Source organism: Oenanthe melanoleuca, chromosome 2 (genome assembly GCF_029582105.1).
Source record: "Oenanthe melanoleuca isolate GR-GAL-2019-014 chromosome 2, OMel1.0, whole genome shotgun sequence".
Lineage (NCBI taxonomy): Eukaryota > Metazoa > Chordata > Aves > Passeriformes > Muscicapidae > Oenanthe > Oenanthe melanoleuca.
Window position 1 is genome coordinate 65,096,228 of NC_079335.1, and position 18,181 is coordinate 65,114,408.

Below are 18,181 nucleotides of genomic sequence, written 5' to 3' on the forward strand. Positions count from 1 at the left end.
TTTCAAGTACAGGTTATTTTTACTGTTATATAAAAAGACAATGATACTACAGGTAGCAGCAGCCAACCTTTCTAAATACTTGAGACATTAGACTTTACATACTAAGTGGTGGTTTTATATGCCACATCTACTTTTCCAAAGAAATTTCTTTAAAACTAGTATTTCCTTATGACCTGCTTATTAAACCTACATTACTATTGACATTTAAAAGCTGTAATACAATGTAGTATGAGTCTGAACAGTGTCAAATTTAGATTATGGGTTTTACAGATGCTTGTGAGAGCAACTGACAGTGCAGCTTTATGGTGGCTTTGTATCAAAAGAACGCTTTACTCAAATGAGACTGTGTAAGACTTTTATTTTAAAAAAGTCTTGCTACTATTCAAAGCTTTTTTTAGGTGAAATCAGGAGCTAGCAGCTTATTGTTACTGTAATTCTGTATTGTTTTGTAATTAATACAGCATTATGAATTCAAACATGAACATGTATAAATATTCAGAAAAGTTGTATATAAATAGGTGCAGTCTTTTTTGGTAAAGATTGCTCTTATGCATCCATGTCAAGCTGGATTTTAAAAGGTGTAAAGTTGCAGGAAGACCTAATCATAAAAAATTACCAAATTCTTTTAAAAATGTAAATTACTAATAAGCCATGACAAGGCTCTGCTACTTTATGTATCACCTCTGTATTCCTTCCATTTTGTGCAGTAGGCATAAGCTGCAAAAGGAGTTGCACTCTTTGAATTTGGTAGGATTAGGTATTTCTGATAGGACTTTCACAGCACTGCAGTATTGTAGAATATGCATGCATCCTCCAAAGACAGTAAAAATTCTGAAATGGTGGAAGTTAAGAAATTATCTGTAACTGCTCTGTATATTTTCTTTCCTTTCAAAAGATGCATGTCTGCATGATTTGTATGTCAAGGCCTGAGTGATTGTTGGATAGGGTTTTGCTCTAGCCAAGCTGCTCATGAGCATCTGCACCTGCCTCCCGTCACACACTCTTGTTTGTGTCCCCATGACTGCATTGACTGCACACTGAAGTTCCATGCCAGAATCTTCAAGTGGCTAGGAATAGGATAATATTGTATCTGAATAATCTGGGTTATTTGGAGATTGATTTGTTGCCTGGGGCTGTGAGGAGATTGCCCAGTACTGTGGTCATCCTTTAGCCCTGATGAAAACCTGTTGTTCAGAGAACGAACACACAAATCTACTCAGAGCCACTCAAAGCTTTCACCCTCCCAAATCCACATAACTTGTGAGAGCCAGTAGATGTTAACTAACAAGGATTGCTATTTTGGGAAGTTTACAAACTTATTCTTGTAATTCTGGTGTTTCCAATCTTAGGTGAATGTTGCAGACTCTGATTTTACCCATTGACAGCAAATAGCATCAGTACAGGTTTCAGTAAGTCTCTTGTGAGCATTGGTTGTTTAGAAACTCAGTGAATCTCTGCTAGCTTGGTTCACCTAGCTTTTCCAGGTATCCTTCTAATATAAAAAATTAAAATTATAGTTCTTACAGAATGCTAGTAATGTGTAGCAATCCTCAGGCAGAACAGAGTGTGCAGCCTGTGAAGCTGTTTGTTAGTACAAATGTGTACTTTCAGTATTACTGTGACAGTGTCACAAGTCCTTGCAAGGAGCAAGGTGAGGATTCTTAGGCTGGTGCTAGTTTGCAAGACTTGGGTGCAGATGAATGAGGAAAACAAGCAATCCTCTGTGCACCCAGGATTTTTCTCATTAGTTGATATGGATGCAAAAAATTGGGTTTTGAAGGAGATAATATACTGACAAGTGTCGCTGAGCCTAGCTAACAAGACACTTGTTTCCTCCTTTATATTTTCTTTTCTGTTCCCCTAAGATAGTGATTCACAGAGGGATTCATCCAAGAAAGCAAATGTAAGATTCTCAGTTAGCTTCCCCACTTCATGTAATCTGTGTTGTCTGGGAAAAAAAATCTTGCTGCTTGAATGATAGGAACTCAAGAGACTTTTTACTATTGATGTAATGTAGTTAAATGGAAAGCTGGCCTCTTGAAAAGTAAGCCTGTAATCCTTTCCTTCTTTTATAAGTATAGCCCAGCAGAAACTGCTGTTTCAGGCTTGTGTGCATTTTAGAAGCCATCCCTCTGCTCAGGAGTGGCTAGGTACAGATGGAGCTTGGGCAGGAACTTGTTGCAGCTGCTGCCCAGCCAGAATGAAGCCTGTCTCTCTGCAGGCAGCAGCTCTTCTCCCCAGCAGTACAGGCACTGGCTGCAGGCATTTCTCATTAGCTGGAAGCTTTCCTTGCAGTCATGTGTTACACCAGGGTCCCATTTCTCTTTGGCTTTCAGAAAGCAAATCCAGCATGTGAATAATCTGTTTCCTGGCTCCAGTTGTTCTTTCTGTGGACTCTGCCATTCTTTTTTTCTAGTGCTGGTCATTCATGACTTTTTCCAGTCTAAAAGATTAGGACTGTATTGTCCAAATTGAGGAGGCTTCATGAGATGCTGATGCCTGTCTCTCAGCTTGCCTTGCTTTTCATGGCAGGTGTGCTGGTATGGCAGGTAATAGGGCTTCACTCCCCTCACTTGCTGATCCTTCATCTGCATCAGCTGCTTCTATGCAGCTGGATTTGTCAGGGTTGTTTCTCCTGGGTTAAGTTAGAGTTTGTGTCAGCAGAGCAGGTGCAGCAGGAATCTGAAGGTGAGCAAGGGAGAGCTGCCCCTTTGGCAGCAGCAGCTGCAAAGCATTAGGCTGGCCAGCTTTGCCCAAGAGGGTGTATTCTGAGATATATTTTGGATATACCCAGCAGGTGCATTGTCCTGGGACTAAGTGGGCAGCACAAACCCTGAAAAGACAGCACTGTGGAATTACCTAAGTAGGAGTCATCTAGACAGAGGCAGGGGTGTGTTATCCTGAAAACTGGATCCATAGGCTTCATTTCTAATGACTGCATGCCCTGGTCTCTACCAGGCACTCTACCAAGGTTCAGTGTGTAGAGACTGGAAATGGAAAACATTATTTATGGTTGATGGGGAGGACAGAGGAGGGACTGAGTTCACATCTTGCAGTGTAGCTAAGCCTATGTTCAAAGTACCTACTAAATGTTTCCACGTGGTTTTGTGTTCAGCTGCTAGTCCCTATTAGCATTAATTGGGAATGCAAAGAATGTAGCTATTCAAATTGGTCTTAAATTATTATTGCTTATAGAGTTTCATAATAATAAGTAAAAACAAGTTATATTATTTTTATCAGGAGACTAGATTTAGATGAAATAGTTTTCATACTCTGCTTTTGAAAATGACTGAGCAATTTATAATCAACAGCATGCTATTTTTTATTCAAAGGAGTTTAGCATAAATATATTGACACACATTAAACTTGGTCAAGGAAATCTTCAACTCTTGAAATTTTGAGGATGGCACAACTGTTGCAACATGGTTGGTGCTGGTATGGCTGTGATTTTAAGTAGATGATTTCGTGCATTACCAATATTTATATTTTGAATATGTCTTATATGTGTGGGGAAAAAAGCATGTGATTGTCCCACAGCTAACAGCAAGCTGAGTGACAAATAGAATCATCAGAGAAGCCCAAACTTTTAAATGTTAGGGGCAGAGAGGTTGAAGAAAAATATAGTTCTGGTCAAATAAAGAAACAGTAGCAAAGTTTCTTAAATGCCATTTCTGATTTGTGTAATGTGGATACCCCATCCCTGAGAATGTTCAAGGTCAGGTTAGATGCATCTTTGAGCAGGCTGGTATAGAGAAAGATATCCCTCTCCTTGGCAGAGGGGTTAGAATAAGATGATCCTGAAGTCCCTTAGAACCCAAACGATTCCTAAATTTTTTTTTAATGGGCCAAAGGTTTGAAAAAAAAGTGGACATGACTTTCTTTCTCACAATGCACATACCTCTGGAATTTGGTATAATTGTCTCGGAGGAAATCTGATCTAAATTATGTTTTGCAGTTTGGTTTTTGTTTTGTTTTTTTAGCTGATGCTTTGGAAAAATGTCCAAAGCCCCTAGAAGCTTATATGTCACAGTTGTAGGTATACATATAAATGTTACTGGTGTATGGAAGAAATAATGATTTAAACCTGTACTTAATTTTTGGTATGTTTTATACTTTGCTGCAGTTTTCCTTGTTTTCTTCCATTCTTTTTTCCCCAAAAGAAATTCCCCATAATTAACTGGCACTGCACTGGGTAGAAATACTCAAGCTGATTTAGAGTAATATCAATGAGGTACCAGAAATCTTGGAAACAGAACAATTCAGCATTACTAGAGGACACCCCTAAGGCAACTCTACCTCTTCTGCTCTTTGGTCCATCTTCTAACCTGCTGCTGACTGTAATCTTTGTGTATGGTTTGGTGAAGACCTGACTTCAGAGAGGATTTTAAAAAAACCTTTCTGAATAAAAATGGTTTAATGGAGTACAACAGAGAAAAATCGGCTGGCACTTTTTTGTATGTGTGTGTGGTGACATTTAAAGCTACTTTAAGAAACAACTTGCTTGTATGCTATTAAGTCTCACTTTACATTTAATTATTTATGGATGTGAATTTAATTCTTATTGCCATTCAGTGATGTGACCAAGCCTTAACAATGCTGTTTTTGGGAGATCAGTGTAGCAACCTGAGTATGTTTTGAGTGTTGTAAGGTTGCTTCAGGAGTGGCATGATAACTGTTTCATCCATCAGCTGCTTTCTCATTCACTGAAAAATGAAGAATCCAGTACTTAGCTGTGGTTGTAGCCTTTCTGTTCTTGCATTAGCTTTTGAGAGAGTGCTGCTTTTCCTGTAGAGCAAATAAAATACTTGCTTTCATGAAGATAGAGCAGCAGTCTGTGGCTGTGTTGTTCTGTTGTTGGGGTTTTTGTTTTTTGTTTTTTTTTTTTTTTTTTTTTTTAATTTGTTTTGTATTTCTTGGTTCTGGGATTTCATTTGTGGCTTGAAAGCTGAGACAGAAGTTTTCTGGGATTCTATACAAACAAGATTTCCTTGGCTTTCATTCCCTTACCAGTATAGCTTTCCAATATACTTATTAAAATAAAGTCTTTAATTAAAATTAAAAAAAGCAAAAAAAAAAAAAAAAAGCCTAAAACCCTGGCTAACATATTTTTCTTTCTAGAATATTGAAATTGTGTTTTTCATTGGCATTTACAGATAGTTAGCTAAAGTTTGAGCCAATTATCTGTCTCAATTGAGTAGAAAGACACCATCTGCTGGCAAGTGCATTTAATGACACAGAATGCCAGCTCAGAAATGTCTCAAACTCTTTACAAGGTCAAGAATTTTAGAGGTAACTTGTAGTCCTCCAAATGGAGAGATTTCTGAAAAATGTGTGCAGCTGGATATCAGTAGCATGGTGGCCAGCTGAGCCATATTTGTAGTCTGTTAGGGGAATTTAAATTGCTGGGGCCATGGTTTTTTTTGGTTTTTTTTTTATTTTTTTAATTTAGGTTTTTTGGTAGTGTACTGCATTTGACCTGTGTGATATGGAGTTTGGTATGGAAAAGAGAAAAAAGACATGATGCTTGAAAAGTAGAAATTATCCTATTATTATTATTATTATTATTATTATTATTATTATTATTATTATTATTATTATTATTGGAGTATTAATTACAATAGTGCTGAATTCGGGTGAGGCAAAAATATCTACTGTTCATGCACACCATCCTCAACCCATCTGCAGATGGGACTCACACAAATTAATTTTCAGAAGGAATTAAAGCAACCATAAAGGAGTGGGAAGATACAGGAAGAAGGAGGACTTTAATAAATGAGGAGCAAAGGAATAAAAAGGCAAGCAAACTACCAGGAAAAAATGATAACAGCCATAATGGTGAACATACTTCCTGTGAATGCTGTGGTTATATTGAACAAATGCTGAATTATTTAAGGTTTAGTGCTCTGTATGAAGGCTGCTTTCTGCCTGCTTCTTTGTGCAGTTAGATAGATGATGAAGAGTCCAGCAGGTGGTACCTGGCTTACAGAAATAAATTAAATTGGAATTCTGCTTGCTCCACAGAAGGAGACTGCTGTGTTATGCTGCATAGATAGGCACTCCAGTTACCACTGGGGATAGAATGGCATCAGTGACTGAAAAGGTTTCAGCCTTTCTCCTCTATTAGCTTAGTGAGAAACTACATTCAAATTGATCCACAAACTGCAGGTAAGGAATTGCCATGCACAGCCCAGGTGTAGTGATTCTGCCTGCTGTGGAAAAAAAGTCACAACAGACATGTTCTCTCTGAGTATAAACAACATAATTCTATATTTAGCATAAACCCCTTTGTATAGAAGTGACTTTTTAAAGAGAAAGCCTTTCGTGGAACTAGTAAATTATACTGATGAATTTTCTTCTGAAGTGGAATTAAATGCTATTTATTGGCAGCCATTGAATACAACTTTCTGGTTTTTTTTCAGGAGTTACTAAAGTTGATTATGGGGACATATCATCACGACTTGGGCTAAGGCGCAAGCTCCAGTGCAAGCCTTTCTCCTGGTACCTGGAGAATGTTTATCCTGATTCCCAAATTCCACGCCATTACTTTTCTCTGGGAGAGGTAAGATTTTATCATTCATATTCATCTTTCCTATGTGAAGTACATTGTGCAGTAAGTTGTGTTTGGAACTGAGTAGTGCAAGCAAATTGTCTCCAGCAAAGTTCAAGTATATTGCACTTTTGTTTCTGTCACATGTAGAATGACAAATCTGGCTTCTCAGTGGGGCAGACAACTGAACATTGGTACAATACTGTAATTTGAATTCTACTACAGTACAAAATGTCATATAAATGGCTTTAGAAATATTCCTTCAGCAATGTAATTGTGCATAACTTTCTGTAGAGCGTTCTCTACACAGAGTACGAGTGAAGATTTGCTTTGAAAGCTATACCAGGTCAAGCAAGGTCTTTGCCTAAAAGCTGTTCTGGACTTTACCCCCAGAACCCTCACCAGTGACCAGCAAATTCTAGTGACCTCTAAGCCTTGATGGACATTTCTCTTTTTTCTTTAACCTTTTTAACTGCAGAAACAGTTGAACTAAACATCAAGTTTTCTGTAGAGTGATTTTGTACTGTTGATTTTAAAAGAAACACTTATAGCAGAGTGTGCTTCTTCATGACTATCAAGTGACTTGATATTCATACCTGCTTACTGTATTGTGATATAGAGATTAATACTTTTGAAGGTTTTGAGCTGCAGACTCAATTGTGTCCATTCTGTCGTAGCTGAGTCTTTGAGCAAAAAGTGCCCCCAAGGTGGATGGATCCCCCAAAAAAAGCAAAGAAACAATCATGGTTCTGTAACCTGGTAGCTTGAACATTTGCTTGAGAGTTTGAGTCTTGGGCAGTGATGCCTCACTGCTAGTATGGGTCACTTATTTCATGTAACCTCTGGTGTATGGAGAGAAATGGTGCCACTGTGGTTTGATATGGACCTAATCCTCTTCTAAAAATAGCAACCTTTGGTGATCTGCTCTTTTTCTCTCCTAGATAAGAAATGTGGAGACCAACCAATGTCTGGATAACATGGCGAGAAAAGAAAATGAGAAAGTTGGAATCTTTAACTGCCATGGAATGGGTGGCAATCAGGTGACAGTTTTTAAAAAGGAGTTTTCTTAATGTGTTATTTGAGACACTACTGCTCATTGAGACAATTCTTGGATGTTTTCAATAGTTATCTTCAAAATATACTTAAGAAACCCTCATTAAACAAAGAGCCTGTGAGAGGCAAATGCAAGAGAAGATTTGGTGGTGATTTCTGCTTGTATGTTTTTCAGGCCTGATTGTAATACATTTTAGATCAACGTTAAAGTTAAAAACAAAATGGGAGAAAAATACTGCTAGGAGCTAGACTTCACCTCCTGTAGGTCCTTTAGAAATGCATTCTGGTTAGAACTCCTGATTGGCATCATTACTTAAAAAAAAAACGAAAACAAACATGCCTATACCTGAAATATATTTTTAATATATCTTTTTCTGAGTGTCAGTTGTGGGATTTAATTTTCATCTGGTTTTTTGTTCTACTTTCTTAATAATTCTTGAATTGTTTTCACATAAACAGAGATTACCTCTGTCTGAGGATTCTCCTCTTCCTTCACAGCAAGCAATCTTAAATTCAAAAAAAGTCTGTTTTGATTGAACAGCTTGTGATTGTATTTCTATTTGTCCTCCTCGCTACTCCCCAAAAAAAAAATTTAAAATCTTTCCATGCCTCGCTATTATGAAAGGAACAGAAACCAAAAGAAAAAAAATAGTGGGTTAAATGAAGTAATGGTCCCCTTTCCCTCACTCCAGGAATCTTTTGGTTGAAGCAGTTCTTTTTCAGTTCCTCTCATTCTTTTCCTGTGTAGGTTTTCTCATACACTGCCAACAAAGAAATTCGAACAGATGATTTGTGTTTAGATGTATCCAAACTTAACGGCCCAGTAACAATGCTCAAGTGCCACCATCTAAAAGGAAATCAGCTTTGGGAATATGATCCAGTGGTAAGTCTTCTAATGACTTTTGACTGTAAAATGAGGCAACTTTGCCTTTTACATGAGCCTGCAGAGCAACATATTCCAGTGTGGGACCACTGTTGGACAGACAAAAACAGGAAACAAAGTCAGGGTTATTGTTCCCAATTCACTGTGTAGTCACACAGTGGACATCTGTGTTGATTTCATCACCTGGTGAGTTTTGGGGGAGCTTTTGGAAGAACATTTTGCATGTGCTTTGGGACCCTCTGGAGAAATATTGTCTGAAAGTGTAGTGTTGCATTAGAACCAGATCAAAAATGGAGAAGTATTCCAGGTATCTGGAACTGGACCAAAAAAAGATAAGAGTGATGATTTGGTGACTAATTTAGCACTTGGTGTCTTCTCTTGCACAAAGTTAAAAGGAAATGCTTCTCTAATTAAAAAATGAGCATTGCAAACATATAAAGATGATTTTACACTTCTAATCATGTTATGTCTAAGGTATAGATGCTTAAAACACCTTTATTTAAATCATGCTCTTTCTTCTACATAATGTTCAAATTTACTTTGAAATTCATATGTTGAACTGCCAGATCTAGAAATCATTGTCAATTGATCAATTCATCATTAATTTGATTTGCAAGCTCTAGAAATGGTTTAGTGATCGAGTAATGCAGTCAAGAACTCTGACTTCATGGATAGTTAGAAAAAAAGTAGTTCTCAAGGTTATTATTTTAAAATCCGTTATTAAAAGACAGTTGTGAGACAATTTGTGGATGAAGAATCTTCCCAGTATTTGCAATGACTATTTTCAAATAGAATTTTCAAATATTTAGCTATTAAAAAGTCATTGCACTAATTAAAAAGCAAGGTGAGGGTTATTTCTGCCTGAATACACTTGCTATTGACTTCAGCAGCCTTTTAGACCAAGAGCAAATATGTGTGAAGGATGATTTTGTGATTAGGATGGCAGTTAATGTGGAAGACAGTGGATCTCTGCTAGGATTTCTGCACATTGCTGGCAACTGTTGATAGGACACTGAAGAAAGCTGAGCACTTGCAGGATTAAATTAGTTTTGGGAATAATTCATTCTGGGTTTTAATGTAGTTAGTTTACCTGACTTAAGCAAATAATATGAATAATATTACCACCTACAGTGATTTACCAAAGAGCAAGTACTTTTCATTAAGTTTCTACCTTATCAGGGATAATAAAAATGTATCTTTAGAGACTTAATCACAATAATCTGTCTTGCAGTGATTGTCACAGACTTTCCCTCTGTTGATCCTCAGCCATAAATTTGTTTATATGTGTTTTTTTCTCTTTATTTTGTCAGTAGAAAATCTAGGCAAATTCTTCAGAACTAACTGAAAGCTGGCTAATAAAGCACAAAAAAGTTATAGGGCACTTAAAAAAAAACTCCTGCCCACATAGTTGAGTGATTTTTTTTTTTCTTTTTCCCTGTGTTTTTTTTTTTTTTCCTTTCTGCCTCTGTTCAACTCTCTCCTTCACTCTTCAGCACCTCTATGAGTGCAGGAGATTGACATACTCAGGTTTTTGAATTTGATTTTTTTTTTATTACCCTTTGCTGCTTGTGCACATGAGGCCATGACTTTTCAATCATTCCAGTGTGCTGGCTGAGCTGCTGAATGAGAGAAGTGGGTACTGATACCTGTGATACCATAGGCAAGTTGGTGCACTGAGGAGTATCCCTAGTACAATGGCAGGAAATGCAGCTTCTGAGGTGTAAATAGAGTGTTCATCAAAGCTTGCATAAGTGAGATTAGTAGGTATTGCTAAAGATACACACTTATGTGAAGTTGCACATACTTTTCATAAAAGAACATACTCTTAAAAAATAGCCCAAAAAGTGCTGAAAGAACATAGTGTAAGGTCAGTATTGTGTCCCCAGCTAAGTAAAAAAAGTACTTTTGAAATCATTCAATGTATTCAATCTTATCTGATAAAAGCTACTATTATAACTAATAACTGAAGTTGTATATCTTGTAATTTGTAGTCTTGTAAGTTGTATAACCTGTAATTTCTAACTCTTCAAAGATTACTGTATAGCTGTATACAGCTGTATAGCCCTATTTAAAGAATGGTGGATATTGCTTGACAGAGAACATAATTTACAACTTAAAACTTTTGTTTTCCATAAAGCACTGCTTTTAGTGTCTACAAGGTCATATAGCATATTTAAGTGTTTTTAGGATTGGGATCTGCAGTCAGTAACTACAGGGTCTTGTCTAGTTCCTACTTATCTATGGGAAAGTTTTGATGCCAGCTAGAAATTTTTTGGTTGCCTTATGCGTAGTGATTTTTATAAAGCTAATTTCTTTTTATTTTGTCTTCCAGAAATTAACCCTGCTGCATGTGAACAGTAACCAGTGCCTGGACAAAGCCACTGAAGAGGACAGCCAGGTACCCAGCATCAGAGACTGCACCGGCAGCCGCTCCCAGCAGTGGCTGCTCCGCAACGTCACCCTTCCAGAAATATTCTGAGCTTCTGAGGAAAAGCAAACCTTGACTGGGCTACCTCGGCTGATACTCTGGCTACACTGTTAAGTAGCAACAGAAGAAACTTCTGCTCAGCAGAATCCACAGTTCCTCAGCTGTTAGAACTTCTCAGTCTCTGTGAACCAGCCTTCCTGTACAAGGGTGTGGAACTACCACACACAGCAGTGAAACTGTGCCCACTGATGTTTACAAGATTGAAAGAGTTTCTTCCAGCAAATAATTTAGAGAACCTTTGGACAGTGGAAACATAATCAGTGAAATAGTCTCTCTGAAGAGCTACATATCGTTTTAGTTTGCTTGCACATCAGTAACCTCTGCTGAAAGTGCTGTTGTAATGAAGAAAGTTTCAAGAATTCTGTTTTTCCTGGTTAGCAGTGGTAACCAGACTACTAAATATAGATCCACAAGTAAATGAAAGAGAGCTGGAAACCAGATTCAGTATCATGACATAAGAATTCTGTGGTTTAAAAGCAAAAAGTAAACAGGGTTTGATGAAACTAAATCAGAACTATGAAAAGTACAATTTGTTATAGTGAAGTATCAAATTTATATGTAGATTTTATACCTCAGTGGGGGGAAATAACCAAGGCAAAAGGCAATTGTTTCTCTTTTTCAATTGTGTGATAGTCCATAAATACTTTTCTTTTTTCCTGGTGAGTCTAAAATTATTTTGGGCGCAAACAAAATGAGCATAAGAATAAACTGAGCTCTTGAATGTCAGATCCACTTCTCTTTTAATTTTAATTTCTTGGCTGTTGGAATTGTATCTTTTTATTACTGTCTGAAAACTGGAGGTTAACATGCTGTCTAACTTTTGTTTTTTCCAGACCTGCCATTTCAATTTATACTTGGGTCAGTCAGCTTATGGACTTTTATGGCCAAACAAAAGATTTAAGTAAACTTTGAAATGAAGTTAACTTCAATATGCTTTAGCGCCCAAGACTTGTACTACTGTACTACAGTTTGTTTTCATAGCAATAAATCTTTTGTTCCTTGTTTGATTTCATTCATCAGAAAGCCAGAAGAAATGATACATGATTTGGGTAGAAGAATTGGCAAAACTGAAGGTTTTCTGGAATCTTTTTTCACTTCATATTCAGATGTGCTTCATTGTCAAGTGCATATTTAGATTAGATTCTGAATTGTAATGTTGATCTGCTGCTTTTTTCTAATAAAACCTAAAGAAAAATAGTGAAATTGGCATGGTTTTTAAAGTTAACATAGCCAAAAGCAATATGACTATGTCATTACATTGGTCTGCATTTTTTAACTGAATTGCTTTGTTTTGTTAAGAAAAATCTGTGTGGGCTGATCTTGAAAATGAGCCACTGAATGCTCAGAGTATACATTGAATTTTCTTTTGGAAAGAAAAATGAGATTTACTTAATGGAGAGGATATTTTTATGATAAATGTCATTGTTTGGCCGACTGTCCTGTAAAGCAAATTAAACCTAGACTCATGCAAAAGTTGTGTGAAATTAAATTTGGCTGTTAAGGCCATTTTAGATTTACTATCCCAAGTTGCTGTTGTCAGAGTATCTCCATTATTCCTGCAGCAGTACACAAGAGTTTTCATGTAGAAAGCAGGGAAAAGGTTAACAAATTGTACTGTTACATTGCTACTTTAAAAATACCTAGGATTAGACAATGTGGGTTTAATATTAGATAAAACATCCAAATACCTAACTATCTTTTATTGATCCTTTTGTTTGGATAGCCCTACAAATCTTATGAGATTGAAGTGGATTTATGAAAGTAATTTATGAGAATATATTGAAGGGCCAAGATAACTGGAAAAAAAAAAAAAAACCCCAAACAGGAAAAAGTCCATCTTAATGCTTATGTGGTTATGTGAGAAATGTGTGAAGTGTTATTCCTTTCTTATGGTCAATGAAGAGGAAAAGGTGGGTGACAGTATTGTCATTGGTTTTTTTTAATCTTAGCAAACTGGCAATTTTTAGGGCATGTGTGTGTGGTGGTACCAAAGAATGTGGTATCTTTTACAATTTCCCAAACACAAAACATCCCTTTAAAACCATTTCCAGCAAAGAGGCTCTAAATCACAGTTGGGAAAGCTTTCATGGAATGAGAAGCAGGGACATCAGAAATGCAGTGTGAAAGTCCTGTAAGTTTTAAAAATTTCTTAATTTGTTTCAGATTTCATGTGCACACAGCACATCACTGAACACCCAAAACACATTTTCACTTTGCATTTGCAGCTCTTATGATCCCTGCTGTGATATCCTGTTAACAAAACTGAAATGCCATGGCTTGGCAGGTGACTAAACTTGTAGGCAGGCCTCAGAGTTACTGTGATTCTTCCTTCTTAGTTCAACAAGTCATTTTACATGTTGGTCACATAAAACTGCAGTACACATAATTGCACAGCTTAAAATGCACGTATCAAGTTGTCAGCAAGCTGAAGGAGCAGTCAGATTTCCAGCCTATACACTGCCAGGTCTCACCTGCTGGGTATGGGGAGGGGAAGCAGCAGATCCAAGAGGTGTTTGGCTGCAAACCCCTCATCCCACCAGTCCATGGTGGGTGACTGGAGCTGGTTAGGGACAGTGGGCTGTGCTTAGCCTGTCCATGTCTCCATGGCATGTGCCCAGCAGCTGTGCTGTGTTGGTGGACTCCTGCAAAAAATCCCTGTGCATTTCAAATATTCTATAAATATATTATATTAAGCACTTTCCAAACACGGCCACAGAGCAGCTTCCCATACTCAGCTTCCAGAGTTATCTTAGAGCTTCTCTTGCCACAGCAGTTCATGTCACCAGAGCTCCCTGATCTTCCTCAGAGCTCTGCTCAGCTGTAGTCACCCAGCAGTGGTCCTGCACTTACAGGCATAGTGCTTCTGTATACCAGCTTTGAGCAGGAATATTTGAGTTGGCTCCATCAGTTACAGACATATTTCATTGCTTCTCATCTTGTCTGTCTTGTACTTAAGTCTTCAGATAGAATTTTAAGAACCTCTGTATGTATTTTCATTTAACCCATTCAGAAAAAAGCCAAAGCATTGCCTTTTCCTTACTGTGTAACACACATGTATTATGAGATGGATGAATAGCTTCCAGTAAAAAATCACTTTTTAGTTCCTCAGCATTTATGGCTCTTCAGATCAGATGTAGGAGGGGTTAAAAAAGACCAGTGCTGTCTTATTTGACCTTGATAGCAAATAGTTGCATGGTAGTGAAAAAAAAATCAGTGGCAATATTTTGAAGAGAATTGGTAAACTCTCTTGTTGTCCTTTGTCTGTCTTGTGCTCAGTGTATTTAACATAAATTTCCTATGCATGCTGTGAAGGCAGTGTTCTGTTCTCCATCTCTTTTCATTTGCCTGTCTGAAGACATTTATTGAGAAACACCAGTGGCTTTTAACAGAGTTGAAGTAAATTACACATTATGATGCAAACTTTAGATAACTAACTGTGCCTGGTCTAATTAGGTCGTCTTGAGTCTCTTCAGATACTGAAAGTCACAGAAATTATCTGTGTGTACATATGACTATAACTGTTGTCTCAAATTGCCAGTTTGTTTTATCAGTATTAAGTTGTATTTTAGTAGCATTATTTTTATGGTAGTTCCATTCAAAGGGGCTTGGCAGTCACTTTTAATTTTATCACAGCAATGGTTCTCATCTGAGATATGTACTGAAAACAAAAAAGAGGATCTGTGTTACAAGTTAGAAACAAAATTAAGATGATCCTTTTTAATTCTTGCTTGTAGTTCAAGTAATGCAGTACATTCAGAGAGATGAGCAAAACACTGGCAGATTTATTCTGCTATATTTCCCCTTCAAGGTAAGTAAGGAGAAATGCAAATGTGCTTCAGAAGATTACCTAAGAAATAGTAACACAAAGCTTTCCTTCACCACATTAACTGCTCCTTCATGCTTTCAAATGAAGAAATGTAGGGAAACAAGTGCTGCAGAATAAATTTTGGTAGCTTTAGGAGACTTGTATGTGATTTGAACCAAATTGTAAACAGTAGTAATTTAGGGTAGGAGAAGAATGTACAAAGTTAAAAACTTGCACTGTGTCAGACTGCTGTTTGCTCTCAATTCTGTTTAGCATTTCTTACAGTAATTTTAAAGTAAATATTTGTCAGGTTTGCACCTTACACTGTCCACTGATGACTGAGAATTGTTCAGCTAAGCAGAGTTGCAGTATGTGAAGGTGGTGAGGATGGTGTTTGGTTTTGTTTGAACAACAAAATAGTGCTTTTATGTAGTAAGTTTCTCGTGCAGAAAACAGAACTGACACATAACTAATAGGTCATCTGAAGACTGGAAATTATGACATGGAGATGAAAACTAATTCACTACATTGCTCACTTATTTTCTTTATGAATCTTGGAGGATGTTTTTGGAGCATTTTGCTTGCATTTCATACAGTGTCATCTGATCCTTACCTTGCCAGGTCATTCAGCTTGGTGGTGCTGCTCCATATCAGAACTGAATTCTGAGATGAAAGCAAACTGCTAGTTTTGACAACAAACCAGGTAATTGTCATAGCATTGGTTCATAGACATAGACATAGTAACCTGCCTCTGAAACAATCATGACTGGTTTCCTCACCCCTGGAGGAAATAGTAAGACACATAGAACTTCCTTCAGTTTTAAATGCTTTTTATTTCTTTCTTTCAGTGGATGGATGTCATTAGGAGTTCTGATGTCTCTGATGTTTTTCATTGTTGTATTCTTCAGGAAAGCCTTTTGGCCTCACCTTTTGTTAAGTCCTGTCTCATTTTCATCACCTTTCTCTGTGGTTTTTTTTTTTTTTTTTCCCCAGAGGTTTGATTGTGGTTTTTAGGATAGTGATGAGGACATGTATATTGCCTTAGACATGTGCATTATTTCTGTGTTACTCCTTAGGTGCATTAAGTAAATGTTTTCAGGAAGTGATCCTCAGTGGCATTTTAGTCTTCTGAATATTTATCTTATTGTATAGGACTACAGAAATAATTTTTGTTGCATTTAGTTGAATTTATAGTTCTTTGCTTTCTTTCTGTGTATGCTGTTGAGTCACCTAGCTTTGGTTATTTTGCTGCCTTAAATAACCTGGGACTTCTTCCTCAGTACTTAATGATAGTGATTCAGTCACACATTTTGAACATTCCCACTTTTGCTTTTCTCTTGGGTTGGAACAGACCTGGGCAGGTCATCTGGCCTAAACCTTTACAAAAACAGGGCTGACTTCAAAGTTAGGTCGAATTGCTCAGGACCTCACCCAGTCAGCTTCTCCATGTCTTGTAGGATACAACCCTCTGGCCAACCTGTCTGTGTTCTGACCCCTCTTGTGGTGACTAATCCCCCAACTCCCCACCAATACCTAGTCAAAATTTCCTTTCCTGCAACTTTTCTGTGCCTTTCACTGTGCATTTCAAATTTCATAAATCTTTATTTTGCAGACAGTATCTGCAGTCATTTTCCTGCTTCTGGGACTATAACTAGTTAGCTGTGTAAAGTTCATATACTGAGAGTGTACTGCTATAGAACAGAGGTTAAACCAGTGTTTTAAGAGACTTCACCACTACTTCCTTTAAATTCTAGAAATATGCCTTTCCCAAAAACCTAAGTTTGGCAAAGAGAGGCACCTATCCTATGAAGTGGTTTAAGAAAAGCTGTTGAGTCCATTTCCAGTCCACAGGAAGTGGGAAAGAAGCCCAGCTATTACTGCTGTGGTGACTTCAGAATTGGAAATATTCAGACCAAAGAACTTGAGAGTAAGTTTTGTAGTTGCCTTGGCTGCCTGATGAGATCTGAATTGTTTCAGAGCAAAAACCGTGTTTCAAGTTCAGTGAAAACAGGAAGAATTTTCTAGCTGCTGTTTTCTCTCCTGGTTTTGATGTTCATTAATTGATTAATCAGGGTATCTGAGTTTCTAGTGGACCTTTTTGGTCTGAAAATGTTTTCAGGTAGCTGACTAGATTAGCAAAATAGCATTTTCAGTCTAGATCAGTTAGATAGACATGGCTCAAATGACCAGGTCTGGTGATAAGTATTCCAGGATCTTGGGATGTAGCAGCTGTCACTCTAGATGATTGCTGTAATATGGTAAGTGATGGCTTGTTGAATGGCAATGACCCTTTGCTTGCACTTTCTCCTGTACTCGTTTAGTTGGAAGTGCTGGGAGTGGGAGTATCATTTCCATTGCCCAGAGTAAACACTCTCCCAGTGTGCAGTGATGAAAGAAATGTATGCTTGAGGCAGTGAGATCAAGTTACACATATAGTTCCATTTAAATGTGGTTGTACTTACATAGTGAATGAACTGGAAACAAAGTCTCAAACCCCCAAATCCTCTCTCACATTCCCAGATGCTGAAAACCACAGCAACTGACTGTATCACCCATACTTAGAGCATGCTTGAATATAGTAGCTCTCAGAGTTACCCTTTGTAGTCAAAGCCAATCATTATTCTGATCTGAGCTGGGTTTTTTTTGTGATCTTGAATGTGAATTACAAGATGAAAACAGAGAATTATTCAATTACAGATTGTGCATATGTGCGTATTTATGTGAAGTAGTTCAGACAAAGCACATTAAACTACTTCAATTAGGACTGAAGTGGAACCCAGCAGCAGGAGCATGTACACCCAATCTGCATCAAGAGGCTGTTGTACAACTTTGTTAGATGTTGTAGGCATGCTTAGTTTTGTTTGGTACAGATATTGGTCAGTGCCCCTCAACTCTGCTCAGTCAGGTCCCTGGAGTGAGGAACACTCCACTGTTCCCATTCCTTTCCACAACTCTGGGCTGCCACAAGGCATCATGTGCCACTTCCACTTTTATGCCATCTTGTCTTGGAAAAATGCATTTCAATCCTATGCAACAGTGCTGGAATGTAACTTGGAGGAAATTGTATCTTCTGAGTCATGGCTTTTGTAGAAACCAGATCCATAAGGTCTGGGTTTTTTCTGACTATGGACTTGCAAGGGCTGGGTCTCCTGGGTAGAGTGGTAGAATGGGTAGAGATCAGTCTCCTGCTTTGTTCCTGGACACTTCAGTCCAATTGGATCAGTTCTCTTCCAGCTTTATGCAGGCTTCAGAATCCATTTAGGTATAATCCATTAACTGTTGGTTCCTGAAGTCAGATTTATGACAAATAAATCTGGAGTGATCTTAAATGATCACTGACATTATTAAATTGTTTCTCAGTGTTTGGTCAGCACAGAAGAGGTTTTTTACCTTTACCAAGTCAGT

General features: G+C 37.6%; 1 protein-coding gene across 2 annotated transcripts in view; it reads left to right on the top strand.

Annotated features, from left to right (window-relative positions):
- GALNT1 (polypeptide N-acetylgalactosaminyltransferase 1) overlaps positions 1-12,168 on the top strand; it is an 82,567-nt gene extending 70,399 nt beyond the window's left edge. For both annotated transcript variants that reach the window (XM_056484655.1, XM_056484656.1), the window contains exons 10-13: positions 6,420-6,559; positions 7,489-7,587; positions 8,349-8,483; positions 10,816-12,168. In XM_056484655.1, the coding sequence (XP_056340630.1) occupies positions 6,420-6,559; positions 7,489-7,587; positions 8,349-8,483; positions 10,816-10,962 (521 nt within the window). In that variant the 3' untranslated portion in view covers positions 10,963-12,168. The remainder of the gene's footprint in view (positions 1-6,419; positions 6,560-7,488; positions 7,588-8,348; positions 8,484-10,815) is intronic.
- Positions 12,169-18,181: the final 6,013 nt, after the last annotated feature.